The 24,121-nt window shown below is 45.7% G+C and overlaps 1 protein-coding gene across 6 annotated transcripts in view; it reads right to left on the bottom strand.

Moving 5' to 3' along the window:
- ARMCX4 (armadillo repeat containing X-linked 4) overlaps positions 1-19,065 on the bottom strand; it is a 32,030-nt gene extending 12,965 nt beyond the window's left edge. The window contains exons 1-7 of one of the 6 annotated variants that reach the window (XM_070291095.1): positions 18,529-19,065; positions 17,971-18,039; positions 17,059-17,165; positions 16,896-16,973; positions 16,474-16,554; positions 16,102-16,192; positions 8,313-15,763 (exon numbers count right to left, since the gene is read on the bottom strand). In XM_070291095.1, the coding sequence (XP_070147196.1) occupies positions 8,650-15,618 (6,969 nt within the window). In that variant the 5' untranslated portion in view covers positions 15,619-15,763; positions 16,102-16,192; positions 16,474-16,554; ... (2 more) ...; positions 17,971-18,039; positions 18,529-19,065 and the 3' untranslated portion in view covers positions 8,313-8,649. Of the gene's footprint in view, positions 1-8,312; positions 15,764-16,101; positions 16,193-16,473; positions 16,555-16,895; positions 16,974-17,058; positions 17,166-17,970; positions 18,043-18,528 lie in introns of those variants that run through there. The other 5 variants (XM_070291096.1, XM_070291097.1, XM_070291098.1 and 2 more) reach the window with 5 other exon arrangements.
- Between the last annotated feature and the right edge of the window lie 5,056 nt (positions 19,066-24,121).

Here is a 24,121-nt window from a genome sequence, read left to right as displayed (position 1 = left end):
CCCAGCACTCTTCAGGTCTTTAAAGGTGGCACTGACTTCTGCAATCTTGTCGAAGATGCTATCTCTGCTTTCATTTACTGTCTTTGCCAAGGAAGAGGAAGGAAATTTCAAAGCTTCCACTTGACCTCATCTACAAATAGCTCTGACTCCACATGCTAAGAAGGGGCTTACCAGGTGGCTCAGTGGATAAAGAATTCACCTGCACTGCAGGGGACACAGGAGACATGGGTTCAATCCCCAGGTTGGGAAGACCTCCTGGAGGAGGGCATGGAAACCCACTCTAGTGTTCTTGCCTGGAGAATCCCATGAACAGGGGAGCCTGGCTGGCTACGGTCCATAGAGTCACAAAGAACTGGATATGAGTGAAGCAACTGAGTGTTCATGCCACATGCCAGGGAACCAATATGAGGCTTATACCAACTATCGTAATGTCTATTCCAATTACATATTCAGAAACCAAGAAAATAACCATTGAGTGATTCTGTGGACCCAGTGGAGCTACTGTAAACCCAACAGAGACCAAGAGCATATCTAATTTCTGGCTCCCATCTGCCCCTGCTCTAACGAGGTGAGGCATGATGACACGTTGGTTCTCTGGATATCAATAGCAAGTCACAGCCAGAGTCCATCAGCCCTCAAAATGTTTGGATATTCCTCTTTCCCCAGCACACAGTTACCTTAGTAGAGGGAAGGACTGGATGAAAGGGAAGAACTGGGATGCCCAGGACTGGGTACCCCACTCCTTTAAACAGTGCACTCTGGATCAAAAACTGACTTAGGGCCAAAGCTGAGCAAGGAGGAGTGTAATTCTTATTGAGGCACATTCCTTCAGACTCCTGAGCATCTCATTTTTTTTTATTGCATGGATTGAATAAAAATTGTCAGATGCTTTTTTCCTAGAGTAATGTGTTATATTGACCACCACATTCTATTAACTGTCTTAACCATCTCAACAACCTCAGATATGCAGATAATACCACTCTAATGGTAGAAAGTGAAGAGGAACTAAAGAGCCTCTTGATGAGGGTGAAAGGAGAGTGAAAAAGCTGGCTTGAATCTGAACACTGAAGAAACTAAGACTATGGCACCCACTTCATGGTAAATAGAAGAGGAAAAAGTGGAAGCAGTGACAGATTTTATTTTCTTGGGTTCCAAAACCACTGCGGACTGTAGCCATGAAATCAAAAGACACTTGTTTCTTGGAAGGAAAGCTATGATAAACCTAGACAGTGTGTTAAAAAGTAGAGACATCATTTTGTAGACAAAGGTCTGTATAGCCAAAGATATGTTTTTTTCAATAGTCATGTATGGATGTGAGAGTTGGACCATAAAGAAGGCTGAGCACTGAAGAATTGATGCTCTAGAATTGTGATGCTGGAGAAGACTCTTGAGAGTCTCTTGGACTGCCAGGAGATCAAACCAGTCAATCCTAAAGGAAATCAGTTCTGAATATTCATTGGAAGGACTGATGCTGAAGCTGCAGCTCCTATACTTTGGCCACCTGACTCGAAAAGCTGACTCATTAGAAAAGACCCTGATGCTGGGAAAGATTGAGGTCAAGAGAAGGAAGTGGCAGAGGATGAGATGGTTGGATAGCATCACTGACTCAATGGACATGAGTTTGAGCAAACTCTGGGAGATGGTGGAGGACAGAGAAGCTGGCCATGCTGTGGTCCATGGGGTCGCAAAGAGTCAGACACGACTGAGTGACTGAACATCAATTATCGATCCACTGGGAGCACTGTGTTTGTTCTAGTAATCCTTTCCAAAGCTTTCTGCAGATCAGGCTTCCCTATTACGCTGACCCAGTGGTGCATTATGGTATTTGCATCCACCTGACTTCTGACAGTTGAGTACAGTTATCTTGCCTCTATTGTTTCAGGTACATCACCATTTCTATCAATGATTTTTGTCCTGTAACACCCTCTCCTACTCTGAGCCCTGATCTGAAGGAGCAAGCCACCACTGAACTGGTACCCCTTTAACCAGTGCAGTCCTTATAGCTTTAGCAAATTCTTGCAACACATAGTCCTCTGGAGGCATTTCTGACTCTATTGTATTCCTGCTTCCCTGAGCCTTCTCCCACCATTGTTGTTGTTGTTGTTCGGTTGCTAAGTCATGTCTGACTCTTTGTGACTCCATGGACTGCAGCACGCCAGGCCTCCCTGTCCCTCGCTATCTCCCGGAGTTTGCCCAAGTTCATGTCCATTGAGTCAGTGATGTTAACCAACCACCTCCCACCATCTACTATTGCACCTCTGGCATTTACATCTCACTTAAAGCGGGGCTTTTTTTTTTTTTTTCATTCTTTGAGGAGTCATTCTAGTAGTGAGCTCATATTCATTTCCTAGGGTCTTTTCCAGGGTGTTAATTCCTGTATTTTGGGAAAGGACTCTCAAATCAATTCATTCTCCCTTATTCAATTTTGTATTCTAGCTGCCCTGATCAAGGCCCTCGGAATTCAGTCCCATGCTTACTCCCTCAGTACCTGCTAAGTCCGGCATGCTGTCTAGGTCCTGCAGCTCCTTCCCGAGGTATTCCCTTTCCTTCCTTATTAGGCCCAGCACATCACCAATGCAGTAACGTTTTGATTTAACCCTAGACATAGACCCAGTGACCAAGATGGGAGGTGGGGGCAGATTCTGCAGAAAATACACATTATCTTACCTGGGAAAGGGCTCTGCATATTCAAGCAAGGTGAAGCACTAACCCTTAAAAGGAAGGACCGGGACACTTCTGAATGCTCAAGGGGCTCAGGGAAAGCAGAGGAAGTAAGACATGTAGGGACATCAATCCAGACGTCCCCATTCCATGTGTCAGGGTCATAGTCCCTCCTAACGAGGGCCCTGATCTTGGAATATCAATAACCACTCAATTTTCTGGCCTTCTTTATATTTAATATTTCTCACAAATTTCTCAAACATCTACCACACAGCACCAGTTAATAATGCATTCCCTTCCACCAATGCCATTCCAGTTCACTACCAGCAAAAGCTCTAACAGCTCCCCTGCTAGAGGTTCCACATGCCTATCTACCCCACAAATGATGGAATCCCCATTGCCAGCCAGGCAGCAGGCGATCCATCTCCAAAATTTCATCTCAGTGTATGCTTTTCTGAACCTCTTCTCGTACCAACTGTTGTAGTTTGGCTTCCTGGAGGGCGGACTCAGAGATAGGATTCAGGATGAAGGGTTTTTATTAAGGCATGTTCTTAGGATCAAAACCTGTAGAAAGGAAAATAAAGAAGAAGGATTGGACAGAGGGAGAAGTTAAGCTGTCTCATTTGGGGCAAGAAGGCCATGTAGATCAGTCATTGAATGTGAAGTCCCCCAGAAAGAAGGTATGACCTTGGGGGAGGTGGCTTTCTAGCTGAGGCAATTCCTGAAGAGTTGACAGCTGAGGGCTGTCTGCTGGAAACACTCCAAGCAACTGAAATAATAAACTCTTTATTCCTAAAGGAGGATTAGAGTAGCAGACTGCAGAATTCACTGCAAGTGTGACATCATTTTTTCCACTGGAAAGTTGGTGACCATCAAATGCTAGAATTGAGAAGAGCTTTACTTTCAAAACAGTTAAAATTTCAAATATTTACACTTATATTTACAACCTTACTTAAGCAATGTTTATTTTAAATTTTTAATTTATACCTTCCAAATACTTAGAGATGAGTATGTGAACCTCTATTTATACTTTTGCTCTAGTTCCCCAAAATGCCATTGACAGGCCTGCTTAGCCTGAATTCATCCATTTCCCTCTTGGCAAATTATGCAAAAGTTCTGGTTTACATTAATACAAGAAAATAGATAAAAGTGAAAACAGGTAAAATTATCCACTAATCTTAAACTCATAGGGAACTATCCACATTCTCAGAATATACACACCAAATTATATACATAGAGGCAATTTAAGTATATGCTCTTTCTTCATAAAAGTTATAGAATATGCTTTTGCAGCCTATTTTCTCCATTATATATACACATACACACATATATATGCACAGAATTTTTCCCATGTAAGTAAGTGTAGTTGCCTACATCACTTTCAAGAGTTGAATAATGTTTCAATGTGTAGACATACCTTAATTTCTTAGCCAAGTGCCTATTTCAAGACACTTGGGTCATTCACAATTTTTCGCTCTTCAAAACAGTGCAAAGATGCACAGCCTTGTACAAGACAATTATTTGATTATCTCGTAAGGATAAATTAGTATAAATGGAATTACTGGGTCAAAGAGCATGCACATCTTGAAAGCTCCTGAAACATGTATCCAGATGGGTCTTGTCCCAAGCATGGTCCCACTAGCACAGTTTGAAGGTGCCCCTCCTCCCACACTCCAGCACACTTTGGGATGGAAGGGAGGTAGATCTCCAGTATGGATGTCAACAGCCGCCTCGGTGGTTCCATAAAGGCCCTGCCCCAACTAACCTCGTAAAGGAAAGCTGATAGAAACACTAAAAAGCATTCTTTCTTCTGTTATGCTCTGTGTGCTCACTCGCTTCGGTCGTGTCCAACTCTTTGAGACCCATGAACTGTAGCCTGCCAGGCTCCTCTGTCCATGGGATTTTCCCAGCAAGAATACTGGGGTGGGTCGCCATGCTCTCTTCCAGGGGATCTTCTTGACCCAGGGATTAAACCCGTATCTCCTGTGTCTCCTGCGTTGGCAGGTGGATTTATTTTTTACCACTGAGCCACCAGGGAGGCCCTTCTTCTATTATATTTTCTCATAAAATCAAAATAATAATCACTGTATTCACTCCCATAAATACCAGAGTTGGACAAAAAAGAGGATGTTTTCCTATCAAATGCACTCAGGACCCTACAATAAAATTGTCCCTTTCTGTATGTTCCCAGGATAGGTTGCAGCACTTCTTCACTCAAAGCATCTCTCACTTCCTTCCTCCTCTTACCACTACCACGGGCACCAGTGAAATTTCACACCTCTAGCATGTATGCCTGAACTGTGGTGGTAACTTCCTTAAGTGATGCTTCAATATCCATCCAGTGGCTACTCCTGTCCCCACCCCAACTCTGACCCATTCTGCACACGCCAGTCACATAATTTCCCTTTCATCCTGTCATTCCTCTGGCCATGAAAGGCTTGGTGTCTCCCAGGGGTGGGTGGAGTAATTATATAGACACCTCAGTCTAGATGGCAAGGGTGAACGTCGACATTCTAGGAATCAGCGAACTAAAATGGACTGGAATGGGTGAATTTAACTCAGATGACCATTCCATCTACTACTGTGGGCAGGAATCCCTCAGAAGACATGGAGTAGCTATCATGGTCAACAAAAGAATCCGAAATGCAGTACTTGGATGCAATCTCAAAAACAACAGAATGATCTCTGTTCGTCTCCAAGGCAAACCATTCAATATCACAGTTATCCAAGTCTATCCCCCAACCAGTAACGCTGAAGAAACTGAAGTTGAACAGTTTTATGAAGACCTACGAGATCTTTTAGAACTAACACCCCCAAAAGATGTCCTTTTCATTATAGGGGACTGGAATGCAAAAGTAGGAAGTCAAGAAACACCTGGAGTAACAGGCAAATTTGGCCTTGGAATGTGGAATGAAGCAAGGCAAAGACTAATAGAGTTTTGCCAAGAAAATGCACTGGTCATAGCAAACACCCTTTTCCAACAACACAAGAGAAGACTCTACACATGGACATCACCAGATGGTCAACACCGAAATCAGATTGATTATATTCTTTGCAGCCAAAGATGGAGAAGCTCTATACAGTCAACAAAAACAAGACTGGGAGCTGACTGTGGCTCAGATCTTGAACTTCTTATTGCCAAATTCATACTTAAATTGAAGAAAGTAGGGAAAACCGCTAGACCATTCAGGTATGACCTAAATCAAATCCCTTATGATTATACAGTGGAAGTGAGAATTAGATTTAAGGGTCTAGATCTGATAGATAGAGTGCTTGATGAACTATGGAATGAGGTTCGTGACATTGTACAGAAGACAGGGATCAAGACCATCCCCATGGAAAAGAAATGCAAAAAACCAAAATGGCTGTCTGGGGAGGCCTTACAAATAGCTGTGAAAAGAAGAGAAGCAAAAAGCAAAGGAGAAAAGGAAAGATATAAGCATCTGAATGCAGAGTTCCAAAGAATAGCAAGAAGAGATAAGAAAGCCTTCTTCAGCGATCAATGCAAAGAAATAGAGGAAAACAACAGAATGGGAAAGACTAGAGATCTTGTCAAGAAAATTAGAGATACCAAGGGAACATTTCATGCAAAGATGGGCTCGATAAAGGACAGAAATGGTCTGGACCTAACAGAAGCAGAAGATATTAAGAAGAGGTGGCAAGAATACACAGAAGAACTGTACAAAAAAGATCTTCATGACCCAGATAATCATGATGATGTGATCACTAATCTAGACCCAGACATCCTGGAATGTGAACTCAAGCGGGCCTTAGAAAGCCTCACTACGAACAAAGCTAGCAGAGGTGATGGAATTCCAGTTGAGCTGTTTCAAGTCCTGAAAGATGATGCTGTGAAAGTGCTGCACTCAATATGCCAGCAAATTTGGAAAACTTAACAGTGGCCACAGGACTGGAAAAGGTCAGTTTTCATTCCAATCCCAAAGAAAGGCAATGCCAAAGAATGCTCAAACTACCACACAATTGCACTCATCTCACATGCTAGTAAAGTAACGTTCAAAATTGTCCAAGCCAGACTTCAGCAATACGTGAACTGTGAAATTCCAGATGTTCAAGCTGGTTTTAGAAAAGGCAGAGGAACCAGAGATCAAATTGCCAACATCCGCTGGACCATGGAAAAAGCATGAGAGTTCCAGAAAAACATTTATTTCTGCTTTATTGACTATGCCAAAACCTTTGACTGTGTGGATCACAATAAACTGTGGAAAATTCTGAAAGAGATGGGAATACCAGACCACCTAACCTGCCTCTTGAGAAATCTGTATGCAGGTCAGGAAGCAACAGTTAGAACTGGACATGGAACAACAGACTGGTTCCAAATAGGAAAAGGAGTACATCAAGGCTGTATATTGTCACCATGCTTATATAACTTATATGCAGAGTACATCATGAGAAACGCTGGACTGGAAGAAACACAAGCTGGAATCAAGATTGCCAGGAGAAATATCAATAACCTCAGATATGCAGATGACACCACCCTTATGGCAGAAAGTGAAGAGGAACTAAAAAGCCTCTTGATGAAAGTGAAAGAGGAGAGTGAAAAAGTTGGCTTAAAGCTCAACATTCAGAAAACGAATATCATGGCATCTGGTCCCATCACTTCATGGCAGATAGATGGGGAAACAGTAGAAACAGTGTCAGACTTTATTTTTTGGGCTCCAAAATCACTGCAGATGGTGATTGCAGCCATAAAATTAAAAGATGCTTACTCCTTGGAAGAAAAGTTATGACCAACCTAGACAGTATATTCAAAAGCAGAGACATTACTTTGCCGACTAAGGTCCGTCTAGTCAAGGCTATGGTTTTTCCTGTGGTTATGTATGGATGTGAGAGTTGGACTGTGAAGAAGGCTGAGCGCCGAAGAATTGATGCGTTTGAAGTGTGATGTTGGAGAAGACTCTTGAGGGTCCCTTGGACTGCAAGGAGATCCAACCAGTCCATTCTGAAGGACATCAACCCTGGGATTTCTTTGGAAGGAATGATGCTAAAGCTGAAGCTCCACTACTTTGGCCACCTCATGCGAAGAGTTGACTCATTGGAAAAGACTCTGATGCTGGGAGGGATTGGGGGCAGGAGGAGAAGGGGCGACCGAGGATGAGATGGCTGGATGGCATCACGGACTCGATGGACGTGAGTCTGAGTGAACTCCGGGAGATGGTGATGGACAGGGAGGCCTGGCGTGCTGCGATTCATGGGGTCGCAAAGAGTCTGACATGACTGAGTGACTGAACTGAACTGAACTCAGTCTAGAAATCCCTCCATGCATGGCACTCACCCCAACTGTATGGGTATTTCCCATCACCCCCTCCCCACACTTTGTATTCCAGGCAGGCCAGCCTCCTCTGTGGAGCAAAATTACCACCTCCATGCCTTTCTTCCCATCACTCCTCCCTTCTCCAATGCCCTTCTGCCCTGTTTTTAGCCCATCCTTCATGCCCAGCCTGCTTAAGTGCCCCCTCCTCTGAAAACGTTTCCCTGAACGCTGTCGCCTATGGAAGTTTCTGTTGCCTTTAAGCACTAATATGAAACAGCTGGCCAAGACCAGAGGCTCTAACATGCTGCTGGTACCTTTGTGTTTCCATACATCTTGCCTCTCCAAATAGATCATAGGTTCAAGGACAAAGATATGGCTATTTTTTCTGCTTAAAACACACAACTTTATTGATGACATAAAAATAAAGTCTCAAATGTATAAACGTAAGTCCACACAAAGGACCAAAGATTACTTATGAAGAATCAATTCAGTTTCTGCTCATGAAGCATACCAAAAATATCTCAATCCAGACAAGGTAAAAACCAACACATGTATTTTCAGTACAAGATTGAATTCATTTGGTGTTCATAAAATGGTCCAGCTATCAACCATCATAAGCAACATCTTTAGAAATTATAATGCGATTTACAATGTGCATTACTTCCAAGCTGCAAAACCAAAATATTACTCAAATTTGTTTGGAAAATTACAACTAATCATAGTTTACTTAAAAACAGCTCAACTCTTTCTTTCACCTCAGGGTCATTGTATTCTGCCGCTAAGATGCGAAGTTTCTTGGCACATGCTTTAGGTCGTTGGAATATGAAATAAAGGGAATTTTTACTGAACTTGTCTTGGGTAAATACTTTTGCTCTTCTTTTAAAATGGTAATTTATATTTTCAAATAGTGAAAGAGCATTCAGAATATTCTCCTTTGTCTCTTTCTTGCTGAAGATATTAATCAGTGATGCTGGTGCATTGGCAATGAGCAAGTCCTTTGTCATAGAGGGATTTTTAGAGAAATTTAAAAGCATTCCCAAAATATGGTCTTTAGTTTCTCCACTTCCCACAGTTAACAAACGAAGAAACTCTGAAATGTAATTTGTAACCATATGCTGATACTCACTGATAATAGTCAGGTGCTTTATCAATCTCAGTCCAGCCAGCTGCACATTTGAATTCAAGGGATAGGTGATGGTGTCTTCACATACTTGATTTAAGTAGGTTTTAACCTTCCTATGGTTTTCAGCAGCCACTGAGATGTTATTCAGTGCATTTAAAGCCTTCTGCCTAACACTGGGGTAGGGATTATTAAGCAAGCCTTCAATAATTGAGATTCTACCTGCATTACGAATTATTTCATGGGAAAATGGGTAATCACGACTGTTATATAGAGCATTATTGGCTATTTCATGAATAGAAGGATCTTCAGTCATCTCAATCATGCAAATGAGTTTTTCGAGCTCTCGTGGATCCACGTTATTTTCACGTTTACAACGGCAAACCCAGGGCTGAGTTTTCTCCCCAGACCTAATCTGCTTTCTGAGTTCATCTTCAGGTGGGAAGCAAGACTCATTTTGGTATGGAAATTTCATTTCTGTCCAGATCATGGCTCCTGCCCATGACCCCATACCTGCCCCAGGGACCATGGATGGACATGAGACTCTTGACTCAGCTGTCTTTTTGGCTTTAGTCTTAGGCACAGATTTATCCTCACTTCTGTTTCTTTTACCATCCCAGGAACAAGATTTTACATCGACTCCACCAGCAGCCTCCAGCTTATCCTTGTTGCTGACCTTATGTCTAGCTCCACGCTCAAAACTGACATCTTTCTCACACTTGGATCTGACTGCATTACTGTTCTCACTGTCAGCCCAAAACAAGGACCTTAAACTGATCTCCTCAATATCAGGGCTGGATGCTCTACTTAGCTCATCCTCATCTACATCTCTAGCCAAAGTCCAGGACCGCCCACTAGCCTCTGCCCTAGCCCCAAGCCTAGACCCTGTAGTGGCTACATCTCCATCCCACAACCAAGACTCCTGCCTGGCCTCAGCTCCAGCCACAGCTCCAGCCTCAGCTCCCAAACAGGAATCCATACAGACAGCCTCATCAGATTTCATCCAGGACCCAACATTGGCCTTGTTCTCGGCCCCAAATCTGGAACCAACGATGGCTTCTTTCCCAACTACTGAGTTGGATTTAATACTGGCTTCGTTTTTATTCCCAGGACTAGATACAATACAAACTTCTTCCCCTCTCCAGAACCAAGACCCTGTGCTAGCCTCACTCCCAGCTCCAAACCAGGATCCCTCCCTGGCCTCTACCCCAGCTCTTACCTGAGAATTTCTACTGTGCTCATCTCCAGGGCTCATCCACGACCCTCCACTTGCCTGATCTTCAGGCCCCATGCTAGATGCTCTTCTGGCCTCATTCGCAGGCTTAGATCCAGTCCAGGATTTTCCACAAGCCTGACCCTCAGTGCCAACCCAGGAGCCTCCTCCACTGGCCTGATCCTCAAATCCAGATTTGGAACAGCTACTGCCTTGATCCCCAGTCACAATCCAGGACCTTTCACTGGCCTGACTCCCAGTGCCAGTCCAGGACCCACCACTGGCCTGGTCTGCAAGCCCTGGACTAGACCCTCCAATGGCCTGGTCCTGAGCACTGGACCAGAACACTCCACCACTGGCCTGATCCTCAAATCCAGGTTTGGAACAGCTACCAGCCTGAGCCCCAGCCCCAGCCCCAGCCCAAGACCCTCCACTGGCTCGACTCCCAGTATCAGCCCAGGACCCACCACTGGACTGGTTCATGGGCTCGAGCACAGGCCCTCTAACCACCTGGTCACCAGCCCCACCCCAGGACCCTCCTGCATGGGCCTGACTCCCACTGCAAGCATAGAACCATCCACTGGACTGATTCTCTGGCACTGGCCTGGATCCTCCACTGGCTTGGTCTCCAATAGCAGCCCAGGAATCTCCAACAGGCTGGCCCCTTGGCCCCAGTATAGACCCTCCACTAGCCTGACCTGCACTGTCAGCCCAAGATACTCTTCCAGATTTGGCCTGATCCTCATACCTAGGCTTTTCCTCACCACCAGCCTGATGCCCAGGTCCAACCCAGGACCCTTCATTGGCCTGGTCTGCAGCTCCAACCAAGAACCCTCCACTGGCTTGGTCCCCAGAATTAGCCCAGGACCCTCCACTGGGCTGCTCCTCGGGTCCCAACCGAGACTGTCCATCAGCCTGACCACCAGCACGGGCCAAAGAACCTTCTTCACTGACATGAAGTCCATCCTCAAATCCCGGCTTGGACCCACCATGAGACTGATCACCAGTCCCAGTCCAGGAACCCCCACTGGCCTGCTCCACAGTCCCAACCAATAATCCTTCACTGGCCTGGTTCCCAGTGCCAGACCAGGACCCAACACTGGACTGGCCTACAATCCCTGGCATAGCCCCTCCACTGGCCTGTTCTCCAGTTGTAACCCAGGACACACCACTGGACTGATCCACAGACGCTAGCCCAGACCCTCCACTGGCTTGGTTGGCAGTGACAGCCCAGGCCTTTCCACTGGACTGGTTTTCAGGCCCCAGCCCAGTCCCAGTCCAGGACACATTTTCACTGGCCTGAACCTCAAGTCTAGGCTTGGCCAGATCACTAGTCCCAACCCAGGTTGCACCACCAGAGAGGTCACTAGTCAGAATCCAGGAACCTCCAGTAGTCTGGTCCACAGCCACAGCCCAGTACCCAATGTTAAGCACATTCCCACTTGTAGCCTGGGCCCAGGAGGCTCCATTGGCCTGAATCCCAGCCCCATCCTGGGACCTTCCACCAGCCTGTGCCTCCGCCCCAGTCCAGGATGCTCCACTGGCCTGGTTCTCAACCACAGCCCAGGATACTCCAATGGCCTCTCCCCCAGTCCAAGATACCCCGCTGGTCTGGCCCCCAGCCCAGGCAGTGTCACTCACCTGAGCTCCAGTCCAGGGCACCACAACAGCCTGGTTCCCAGTGCCAGCCCAAGAAGTCCCACTGGCCTGGTTCTCAGCTACAGTCCAGGACCCTCCAACAGCCCTGTCTGTAGCCTCTACCCAGTAACCTCCATTGGCCTGTCCCCCAGGCCAGGACTGTTGACTGGCATGACTCCCAGCCCAGAACCCTCCACTGGCCTGGTCCCCAGCTCCAGCCCAGGACTGAACACCAACCTCATTCTCACTCTTGGCCACACTCCAGGACTCAGTATTGGCTTCATTTTCATCATCAGCCCAGGACGTGCTATTCTCCCAGTATCCATCCCTAGCCTGAAACCTAAATTTGATCCATCGCTCTGAAGCAACCCAGTCCTCAACGCCAATCCCATTCCAGTAGTAGTCGTGGACCTTAGACTGAGACTTTGTGCAGGCCTGAGGGCCTGCCCCACCTTCACTCTCTGAAGTAGGCGTGGCCTTAGCCTTGGGCTTTACAGAGACATCTCCTGCAGCTTCTGACTCACACTTATGCTTAGCCTTGTCCTTTGCCCCCAACGAGGTCTTGCTCTGGGAATGGGCTAAAGACTGATGCTGGCCAGAGCCCACCATACCTGCTCCAGCCTCTCCCTTAGACTCAGTGATGCGATTGCCCCTGACCTTACTCCTGGCACCAAGCAAGGCCTCTCCCTGGGAACTGGCCACAGCCTGGGATGGGGCAGAGCCTGTTGTATCTGTTTGCAGCTGCAGAGAGTCCATTGTAGCTGGCCCAGCACCTGCCTTGGACGCAGCACTGGCACTGCCCCGAGCCTTCTTCTTAGTACCACACGAGGTTTCGCCCTGGGAACTAGCTGTAGCCTGGGGCTGAACACAGCCCTTGGTATCTGGCTTAGACCCTGCCTTGGATGCAGCACTGGCACTATCCCGAGCCTTCTTCTTAGTACCACACGAGGTCTCACCCTGGGAACTGGCTGCAGCTTGTGGTTGAACACAGCCTTTGGTATCTGGTCCAGAGTCCACCTTAGACACAGTACTGGGATTGCCCCAGACCTTACTTCTGGCACCAGGCAAGGATTCACCTGGGGAATCAGACTCAGCTTGGGGCTGAGCAGAGCCCACGGGGTCTGCTCCAGCCTCTGCCTTGCACAAATTGTTGGGATTACCCCTGACGTTATTCTTGGCACCAGGCAAGACCTCACCCTGAGAAGTGACCATATCTTGGGGCTGGGCAGTGTTTGTTGTATCTGTTTGAGGCTGGGGAGAACACGTTGCATCTGGCCCAGTTCCTGCTGTAGACATGGAATTGGGATTTCCCTGGGCCTTATTCTTAGTAACAGGCAAGGCTTCACCCCGGGAATTGCCCACAGCCTGGGGCTGAGCAGGGCCTGTTGTATCTGTTGGAGTCTGAGCAGAGGCCTTTGCATCTGACCCAGCCCCTGCCTTAGACGCAGCATTGGGATTGCCCCGGACCTTATTCTTAGTACCAGGTGAGGCTTCACTCTGAGAACTGACCACAGCTTGGGGCTGAGTAGGCCCTGTGGTATCTGGCCCAGCCCCTGCCTTAGACGCAGCACCAGCATTGCCCCGAGCCTTCTTCTTGACACCAGGCAAGGCCTCACCCTGGGTACTGGCCACAGCCTGGGGCTGGGCAGAGCTCTTTGTATCCTGTCCAGTCCCTGCTTTAGACACAGCAGTGGCATTGCCCCGAGCCTTATTTTTGACACCACACAAAGCCTCACCCTGGGAACTGGCCACAGCCTGGAGCTGGGCAGGGCCTACTGCATCAGTCGGAGGCTGGGCCGAGCCCTTTGCATCTGGACCAGCCCCTGTCTTAGACACAGCACTGGCACTGCCCAGAGCCTTCTTCTTGACACCAGGCAAGGCTTCCCCCTGGGAACTGGCCACAGCCTGGGACTGAGCAGAGCTCTTTGTATCTGACCCAGTCTCTGCCTTAGAAACAGCATTGGGATTGTCCTGGACCTTATTCTGGGCACCAGGTAAGACCTCGCTCTGAGAAATGGCCATATCCTGAGGTTCACCAGAGGCCCTCAGTTCTGCCTTAGCCCCTGCCCCGGAAATAGCATCAGGATCACCCTTGCCATCAATTCTGGAATCAGGGGAAACATCAGCTTGGGCCCTGACCCCAGCTTGAGGCTGTGCACAGGTTTTCATCTCCATTCCAAGCCCTGCCTTACTCTTGCCTTTGGCTTTGCTCCTAGCTTTACGTCTGGTGGTAGGCAGAGCCTCAGCCTGGCTCTTGGTCGAAGTCTGAGACTGTGCCTTTCTGTCTGTCCCAGCTTCTTCTTTAGACTTGGTGTTGGCATTGCCTTGAGCCTTAACCCTGTCATCAGGCACAGCATCAGCCTGGACACGGATCATAGGCTGAGGCTGCATATGGGACTCAGTGTCTGTTCCAGCCCTCACCATGGATACAGCATAGGGACCATCTCTACCCTTAACCCAGGCATCAGGCGCAAATTCAATCTGAGTATTGGCTACAACTAGAGGCTGTGTGGCAGCCGTCATGTCAGCTCCCATCATTGCCCTAGATATGACACTGGTATTTGCCCTGTCATCAACCCTGGCACCAGACACTGTCTCAGCCTGTTTCTTGGTCACAGTCTGAGATTGTGGAGAAACACTTGTATCTGCCCCAACCCCTGCTTCACACATGGCCTTGGTATTACCCCCTACATCAACTGCCACCCCAAGCATGGCCTCAGCCTGGGCCTTGGCTACAACTTGAGGCTGAGCAGAAGCCCTCATATCTGCCAAAGACCCTGCCTGAGACATGGTTTTGCAATTCCCCTTGGCCTCAACCTCAGTACCAAGAACGCTGTCAATCTGGATCTCGGCCACAACCTGAGACAGTGAACAGGGCTTCATGACTGCTCCAGCTTCTGCCTCGGACACAAAATTAGGATTTCCCTGAGCATCAACTGAGGTACCAGACCAGACCTCAGACAGAGTCTTAGCCACACTCACAGTCTCTTCCAGGGCTCTTGCCTTGGTGTCAGCCACACTTCTGATCTTGTTTATGGTGCCCGTCTTGGTCACTTCCCTGATTACTGTCAAGGCCTCATTCTGTGTCACCACCACGCTGTTCATTTCTATCTCTTTTTCGGCCAATATATGAGCTTCTGCTTTGGTCTGGGTCATTGCTTCTTTCTTGGTCTCTACCTTAGTAGCAAGTGCCCAAGCTTTAGCTTTGGTCTGGGTCACTGCCTCTTTCTTGATCAGTTTCCCAGACCCAGAGTCAGTTTGGGTCACTGCCTCCCTCATGGCCACTTCACTGGCTTTGGTGTCAGTCAGAATCACTGCCTCTGTTATTATCACTGTTCCAGCCACCGTTTTGGCCTCAGATTGGGTCTCTGTCTCTGCCTCAGCCATTGCCTTGGCTTGAGAATAGGCTTTGCTTCTGTCTGTAGCAGTGACCTTAGTCTCTACTTCAGCTCCAGACCTATCTCTTGCTCCAGCTTCTGCTCCGGTCTTGGGCTTGGGTCTAGTCTCAATCTCTGTCCCAACCATGGCTTCACACATGGCCAAGGTCTGCTTTTGTATCCCAGCCACAGTCTCCATCTTGACTTTGGACCCATTTCTGGTAAGTCGCCTCACACTCTGGGCTCTTCCCTTGGTTAATCTGTAAATGCAGTAGCAGGCACCAGCCCAGAACATCAGTCCTGCAGTCACCAAGCCCACTTCCTGAATGCGACCCATGTAATCACCCTTGATGAAGGCAAGAACAAGATACAAAACGGCTCAATTAGACTGGGAAAAGAGGGTAGTAGGTCTGCATGTAACCCTGCAAAGGTGCTGGTCTTCAGCCACTCAAAGGCCAGCAGAGCTGCCACTGGAAATGGACCTAGAAGTGGAGGAAGGAAACTGGCTAAAGTTTCTCTTCTAATTCTGTGCATCACACAGACAGATACACAGAATAGGGAAGTGTAAAAATGATGTGCTTTGTGGGAGAAGAAGATAACTAGCAAATTCTCTTTCCATCCCTTTTATCTCCTCTCCATCTTTCCCAGTGCCCAAAAATTTCCCCCAGGGTACTTCCATACACGTTTTCTTACATCAAATGAACAGTGGAAAGGATAGTGGTAGCACTGACTACGGATGGTAGACTGAAGCCCTCACACCCTAATTTTTACTGGACCTACTCTGGTCACCACTCCCACAGGTCCCCACCCTCATACCAACCTGTAATGATCAAGGCAGTTCCCTCCTCTTTCCTTCTCTTGACTGGAGGTATATCCTAAAGGAGATCTATAAACTCATGAGATCTGTGGACCTAGAGACAGACAGACAGATGGAGAAACAGACGGGAGTGAAGATTTTGTTTACCATGACATATATTATTAACAAACCTCTCTCTATCCTCTTCAATTCACCCCATTTCCTGTTATCACAATAAAGGTGAAGGTGTGGGGTACGTGAAGGGATGGTGAGGAGAGTGCCTGGAAAAGGGGGAGGCTAAGTATCCTCCAGACTGGACACTGGATACCTTCAGATAGACACTCACTTCCAACAACCCACCTTAGATGTCTACCCGGGCAATCCCCATCCTCTTACCAGCATATACTGATCAGGAATAATTTCCTCCTTATTTCCTTGCTTCCAGTGATCTCAAGCCTTTCAGACCTGTAGACCCAGCTGTGGACAAGTAAACAAACAGGTACTAGAGATCAGATCTTTCACAGAATGGACAAGTACCCTGATCCCTGACTCCAATCCCTGCCTTGTGAGAGCCCATGTCCAATTTGCTAATATGATCCATCCTCTCAAGTCTTCTCTCAGTCCCACTGTAGCCCACGCTTACCCCAATGTTCCTACCATTTCCTGCACTGATATCAGCAGGGAGGATGGCAACACTGGGGAAATCTGGCAGAGTGCAGAAGTGGAAGAACCCTCCACTGACACTCTCTCAAGTCTCAGCCATCGTATATGCCCACCCTCTCTTGTTAACCCTATGCATTGTCCATCTTCACACCAACCTCCACAGTTCCAGGCCAGTCTCCCACTTTCCTTTGCTTTCAGTGGTAAAGAGCCCTACTATTGCCCTATGAGAAGACCTAGGAACAAACAGAGAAAAAAAGAAAGGTAAATGGTGAGTACTTATGACATTTCAGCATCTAAAACATGAGTCCCAGTACCCACCTGACTGGGCTTCCCTGGTGGCTTGGTGGCTCAGTGGTAAAGTATCTGCCTGCCAATGCCTGTCAATGCAAGACACTTGGGTTCAATCCCTGGGTCAGGAAGATCCCCTGGAGAAGGAAATGGCAATCAACTCCAGTATTCTAACTTGGGAAATCCCATGGACTGAGGAGTCTGGCTGGCTACAGCCCATGGGGTTGCAGAAGAGTCAGACATGACTTGGCGGCCAAACAATAACAATCTGGATTTAGACACCCGTTCTCTGGCAAACAAAACCTAGGGCTTCTCCAGCACTGAAACAGGCAGGGTAGAAAAGGGAGGCAGGTAAAAGGGGAGCAACAGAGGCGAATCATTCTAAAACCACCTGTAGGATTCTAGGGCTTCTCCCCAGTCTATCATTTCCTTCACCTGTGCCAACAGGTGGAAGAATCTGGAAAACTGGAAAACAGGGAGACAGATGGAGGCCCGTAGATCCTATACTCTAGAATGACAGCCTACTGCCATTTACTTCTCCTTAAACTCATCTCTAGCAGGCTCCAACAAAAGAGACAGGATGTGTGTTGGGGGTCGGGGGCTTTTGCTTCTGCAAAATCTCCATCCCTCCCCCGCAAAGGTTATCTCCAAAAAAAAAAAAAAAAAGTAGTTCTTTGAGACAGCAATTTGTATTTTCGCAGTATTATCTGAGGTGCAAAAAAAAGCATCCATAGAAAAGTTGCTGTCTTTATTGGTCTTCAACATACACTTTAAGTTAAAAAGCCCAAGCTTGGTAAGATTGGTAAGTAAACACAGTTTAGAGAAAGTCCCCTATAGAGCCACCCTATATACCATCCAGATAGCGGCGCCTAAGTTCCTGTCATAGAGAATATTCGTATAGCACTTCCACGGTTCACAGCGAGTGTCCGTACCCACACTAACCTCCGCAGATCCTGTGCAGTTTGCTCTTCTTCTTCTCTCGCCTCGCCACAAACACTGCCCCACGAATCACTGTCGTCAGACAGGAGAGAGGAAAGGCACTGAGCGCTTGGACTAGCATCCAGGACGCAGATCCCAATACTCGCTTTTCTGGATTCAGGAACCCGGTTATCAAACGTCCCTGCGCACCTTGCGAGATGCCACCCGCACCAACCCCGCCGTCCAGTCACTAAGGCCCACCATTTTCTCTGCAAACGCCACCGTGGCGGCGTGTCCCTTCCACTCTAACTAGCAGGAAGCTGAGCGGACGTGTGCGATCAGTGATTAGAGTCAGAGAAGAAGGAACATCTCAATCTCTGCATTTCCCTCTTGAGACACTCCCCCCACCATCCGCCCTGTCAAAGCCCAGGATTCCCCAGCACAGACTTAGGCAGGAGGAGCAGGGCTTGGGAGAATCGAGCGAAGGTTCCGGGAACTTGAGCCGCTTTCTCCCCCATCCCCAGGCCAGCTCCCGGGCTGGCAGTCCGCTGCCGCTCTGGCTTCTGTGCGCGGGGCCCTTACCTGCTCCGCTTGCCGCGGGGCCCGATGCCAGCCCGCCGTGCGCAGGGCAGCGGGGAGCTGGTACCCAGACAGGAGTGACGCCTGCACCGAAGGCTGCGTCGCTCTGCAGCTCGCGGTCACGTGAGGGCTCCGCGTCACCGCCGAGCTCGCCCTCCGATCCCCCCTCCCAGGGGCTGGTGGGGAGTTCAGCAGGACCCTCCCCTCCACCTCCGCACGCACGGTCTCCCCCTCCACCCAGCTGTGCGCGAGGCTCCGTCACTCAGCTCGTTTCCCTCCAATCTGAGAGCCCACAAGTGGCATCATCTCCCTGCGGTTGGAGTTTGCCCTTCTCTTGTTACCAGGGAGGGTCTGCATCCCCCCTTCCACCTCCAGGCCTTGGCTCCGGCCTTTCCTGCAGCTTCTCTGAGGACTGTCTCTAAGACAGTTGCCCTACGGTAGTTGCCACACCTACATGGGCCAGGGAAGGGGTGTCAGGAAGGGGAGTAGAGAGCGCAAGGAAAGGTTTACCTTTCTTTTGTTGTGCCCCCTTTTTTTCCCGTTTTTACGTCACATTCATTGTTTTTGTAAGAGGAAATGGCGTCAAGCCATTTTCTTTTGACATTTACAAATTAGGTTGTAAAAATAACAAAAGACTCATTCATTTATGCCACACTAAGAATGCTTTCTAGTTGCTGTAAACTATTTCATAGCTTTGAAAACAGACTAGTGATTATTAACATTTTAAATATAAAGTTTTCCTAAACGAAACCAGTAGGTTTTAAATAGGACCTATAAATTCGTCTTTGGAAGGACATTCAGCTGTCCAATCTTAGCGGTTTTGCACAAGTGGTTTACAACTTTTTGAAATTCTAGCTTCACTGACGATCTTCCATCAGGTGTCTGAGAACTTCATAGATGACTCCTGGTTGATGAACCCAGGAGTGCCTGAAAAAAGTGACTTCCCAGATTAACCTGTTTTCCATTCAAGGAGTTTTATTGGGATTTTGCATAAGCCTGTAATCAAATGAGTCTCATCACACCCAGGAAAGGACCAACTGTGCTATCCCACTAACGAAAAGGAGGCTCAACAGGTGGATTTTCATTAGACCATGACAGTGGTGAGAGAGCTCCACTATCTGCCTTTCATGCACTGTAGGTCCCCGAGGAGCAGGAATATACACTGTTCAGCACCTTCCAGTAGAGATAATGGGTAGGGCCTGTGGCTAAGGTAAAGGTCTATGGGCAATACCCTTGAAATCCATGTCCTTTTTCCTCTCACAAAAGGCACAGTTCACAGGATCCCAAACAGTGACGCCAGGAAAAAAGAGGTTTTTTTCACCCTCTGCCTTCTGTTACAATTTCATTGTACCATCTATACAAGCCCCTCAAAATAATCCCATAAGGTAGGGACAAAGTCTGCAGAATTTACTCCCCAGACATCCAGCTGTCTGGGCTGGGGAGTCCTACACTAAATATAAACTCTTCAGGCAACCTGTCTCTTAGAACATTGAAATCTGACACCCCAGAAGGAAGCTCCCTGGGTGAGGGGCCCCTGTGTAGGGGAGGCCTTTTCAGGAGGTGAACTAGGATGCCCAGAGTGCCTTAGACCCACTAATGGGTTTTCAGAACTCATTCGACTGTGACCAATTTATGCTCTCCATCAGAGGAAAACATTTAGAAACTCATTATAAAGACATTTAAAACTTATGAAAAATTTTAAAAAACAAACAAAAAACCCAGGAGCATAATGTCAAACAGCTCATTTGCAATAATCTAAAAACTCTTACTGATCATTAATGACATGACAACCCAATAAAAAGTGTGCCAAAGACTCGAATGGATTTGTTTGCAGAAAAGAAATACCAGTGACTGATAAACATATGAAAAAAAAGACTCAACTTCAAAGAAATGCAAATCCAAACCACTATGTGTTGCCCTATTTCAGCTATGAGTATCAAAATTTAGATATTTGATAATTTTGTTGACTGGTTTATGGGAAAATGAACACTTCCACACTCTGTTGGATACAGATGCTGTGACGCAGCCTTTTTATGGAGAGCAATTTGGCAAAATCTGATATCCCACAGATTCTTTAAGCAATTCTTAGGAGTTTAGCCAGCCTGATACTAACACAGTTTCACAAAAGATACATACAATAGGGTATCTCTTGCAGGTTAAAAAAAATGAAACATAAAAAGTTCATCAATAAAAACCCCTATGTTATGAAAAAGGGCTGAAATGTAGAACTGATATCATTAGGCTTTCAAGGCAAGTATACACAGACAAAAAAGCACAAGCTTCAAAATCACAGTGGGAGTAGGGAACAGAAGAAAGGAATCAAGTATTAAATTTAGAACTGCTTTATGTCGGACAGTGTGGTAAAGTTATCTATATTTAGACTTTAATGAATTTTGTAATCTCTAGAGTGACCACTAAAATTACAGTGAAAAAAGTATAATTAACAAGGTAATAGAGAGGGAAAACAGAATTTAAAAATTACTAATCAAGAGAAAAGAGGAAGAGCAATACAAAATAGGCAGAACGAATAATCAAATAATAAGATTATAGATTTAAGTGCAAATATACCTCTAATTTACTGGTAAACAGCCTAAACATTCCAATAAAAGGACAAAACTTGTCAGACTGGATTTTTTAAAAATAACTATATGCTGTTTAGAAAAGATTCATCTTCAATATCAAGCCACAGAGGCTGAAAGTGAAAAAATGGAAAAAGATATACCACAAAAATATTAACAAGAAAAATCTTGCAATGGCAACATCAAATAAAGTATATTTTAAAGCAAGGAGCATCAGTAAAGACAAAAAGAGACATTTCACAGCTGTTAACATTTTATTTTATAAGTATATATATCCATCTAGAGTTTTCCCTGTTCATTTATATACATGTGTGTATACACATGTATTTGAATAAAAAATTCATACATATCTTCCCTTTACCTATTTTTACTTAAAAATATATATCATAAATGTATTTCCACTGGAAACTTTTGGTTCTGTTCTAGTTTGTAAAGGCAACACTGTACTCTATGACAGTATCATGACTTCTTTAACCTATTCCCTATTGAATATTCAAGCTGTTTAGCATTACAAATAACACTGCAATGAGCATTTTTATGAATATATGTTTGTGCGTTTGTTTTACCATTTTGGCAGAATGCTGTTCCAGAAATTAAATTCTTGGATTCAAAGGTATACACATTTTAAAAACGTTCTAATATACATTCAACAAACTTTACTAGTGTATGCTCCTGACAATTATGTAAGCGCTGGCAAAGGTTAAAAAAAAAAAAAAAACTGAAGCAACATAAAAAGACCATGAAAAGGGAAAACTTTTAGTAAATTAGGTTAAATTTATGTAATAACGCTGACAAAAGATTGAGGTCTGCATATCCTGATGGGAAGATACTTAGGGCATGTCACTATTTGCTTATTTTCTGTTAAACTATGTGTTTATTTGTCACTGCGTGCAAATTCCACAAGAATACATTCTAGCACAACATTCAAACCCAGAAAAAGCATTAGGACCGATTTAAAGCCACTGCCCTCATCAAAGCACAGTTACCTCCCCAGTTTATAAACTTTTTAAGTGTACACCCGTGGCGGATTCATGTTGATGTATGGCAAAACCAATACAATATTGTAAAGTAAAAAATAAATAAATAAAATGATAAAATGCTTTTCTACATATTACACATACATGTCTTATTAAAATATGTAAATAGATTTCTTCTGTGAGTGGTGCTGGAAAAACTGGATAGCTACATGTAAAAGAATGAAATGAGAACATTCTCTAACAACATGCACAAAAATAAACTCAAAATGATTTAAAGACGTAAATGTAAGACCGGATGCTATAAAACTCCTGCAGGAAAGCGTAAGCAGGGCACTCTGACATAAATCACAGTAATGTCTTTTGGGGATCTGTCTCCTGCAGTAATGGAAACAAAAACAAAAATAAACAAATGAGACCTAGCTGAACTTAAAAGCTCTTGACAGTAAAGGAAACCACTGACAAAATGGAGACAGCCTACAGAATGGGAGAAAATACTTGCAAATGAAGTGACCGACAAAGGATTAATCTCCAAAGTATACAAATCATACTGGTAGCTCCATATCAAAAACAAACAAACAAACAAACAACCCAATCACAAGAAGATCTAAATAGACATTTCTCCAAAGAAGTCCTTTTGGCTGGCCAAAAGGCACATGAAAAGATGCTCAACATCACTAATTGTTAGAGAAATGCAGATCAAAGCTACAATGAGGTATCATCTCACAGTGGTCAGAATGGCCACCATCAAAAACATCTACAAACAATAAATGGTGGAGAGGGTGGGCATGGGTTTCTTAAAGAAAACTGAAAAACAGAGCCAGCGTGTGTGTGCTTAGTCGCTCAGTCATATCTGACTCTTCACGACCCCATGGACTAAGCCCTCCAGGCTCCTCTGTCCATGGGGATTCTAAATACGACCCAGAAATTCTAGTCCCAAGCATGTACTGAAAGAAAAACGCACCCCAATGTTCATTGCAGTGCTGTTTACAATAGCCAGGACTATTCATTCAGGATGAAAGCATCCTAAATGTCCATAGGCAAATGAATAGACAAAGAAGATGTGGTACATATCTACAATGGAATATTACTCAGCCACATAATACGATGAAATAATGTCATTTGCAGTAACATGGATGGACCTAGAGGTTATCATACTGGGTGAAGTAAGTAACACAGAGAAAAACAATCTATGATATTGCTTAAGTGTGGAACAAAAAAAAATGGTACAAATGAACTTATTTACAAAATAGACTCACAGATATAGAAAACAAACATGGTTATCAAAAGGGTGTAGAGGGATAAATTAGGAGTTTGGGACTAAAACATGTATACTACTACATATAAAATGTGAGTTAAAAGAATAATCTCTTACTTTTTTAAACATCCTATATTGCCACTAATTACTAATTTACAGTGTGCATGAGAACATGGAGAAAGTGGTTCTGTCATGTGATTGAGGGGAGTGTAAATGGCCTAGTCTTTCTGGAGTTGAACTTTTTTTTTTTTTTTTGTAGTAGAATATTGGAGAAGACTCTTGAGAGTCCCTTGGACTGCAAGGAGATCCAACCAGTCCATTCTGAAGGACATCAACCCTGGGATTTCTTTGGAAGGACTGATGCTAAAGCTGAAGCTCCAGTACTTTGGCCACCTCATGCAAAGAGTTGACTCACTGGAAAAGACTCTGATGCTGGGAGGGATTGGGGGCAGGAGGAGAAGGGGACGACAGGGGATGAGATGGCTGGATGGCATCACGGACTCGATGGACGTGAGTCTGAGTGAACTCCGGGAGATGGTGATGGACAGGGAGGCCTGGCGTGCTTCCATTCATGAGGTCACAAAGAGTTGGACACGACTGAGCGACTGAACTGAACTGATCCTAAAGCAAGACCACCTGTGGGCAAAGCTGTACATACCAGCTTGTTCATTGTTACCTTATTTTTATTAACTCCAGACTCAGAACAATTTCATGTACATCAATGTAGGGATGAAGGTAGAAGTAAATAAGCAACAATGTAAACAAGCTATGGAAGAGTATGCAGC

The sequence above is a fragment of the Ovis canadensis genome, chromosome X (assembly GCF_042477335.2).
Source record: "Ovis canadensis isolate MfBH-ARS-UI-01 breed Bighorn chromosome X, ARS-UI_OviCan_v2, whole genome shotgun sequence".
Classification (NCBI taxonomy): Eukaryota; Metazoa; Chordata; class Mammalia; order Artiodactyla; family Bovidae; genus Ovis; species Ovis canadensis.
This window is presented reverse-complemented; position numbering and strand designations above follow the sequence as displayed.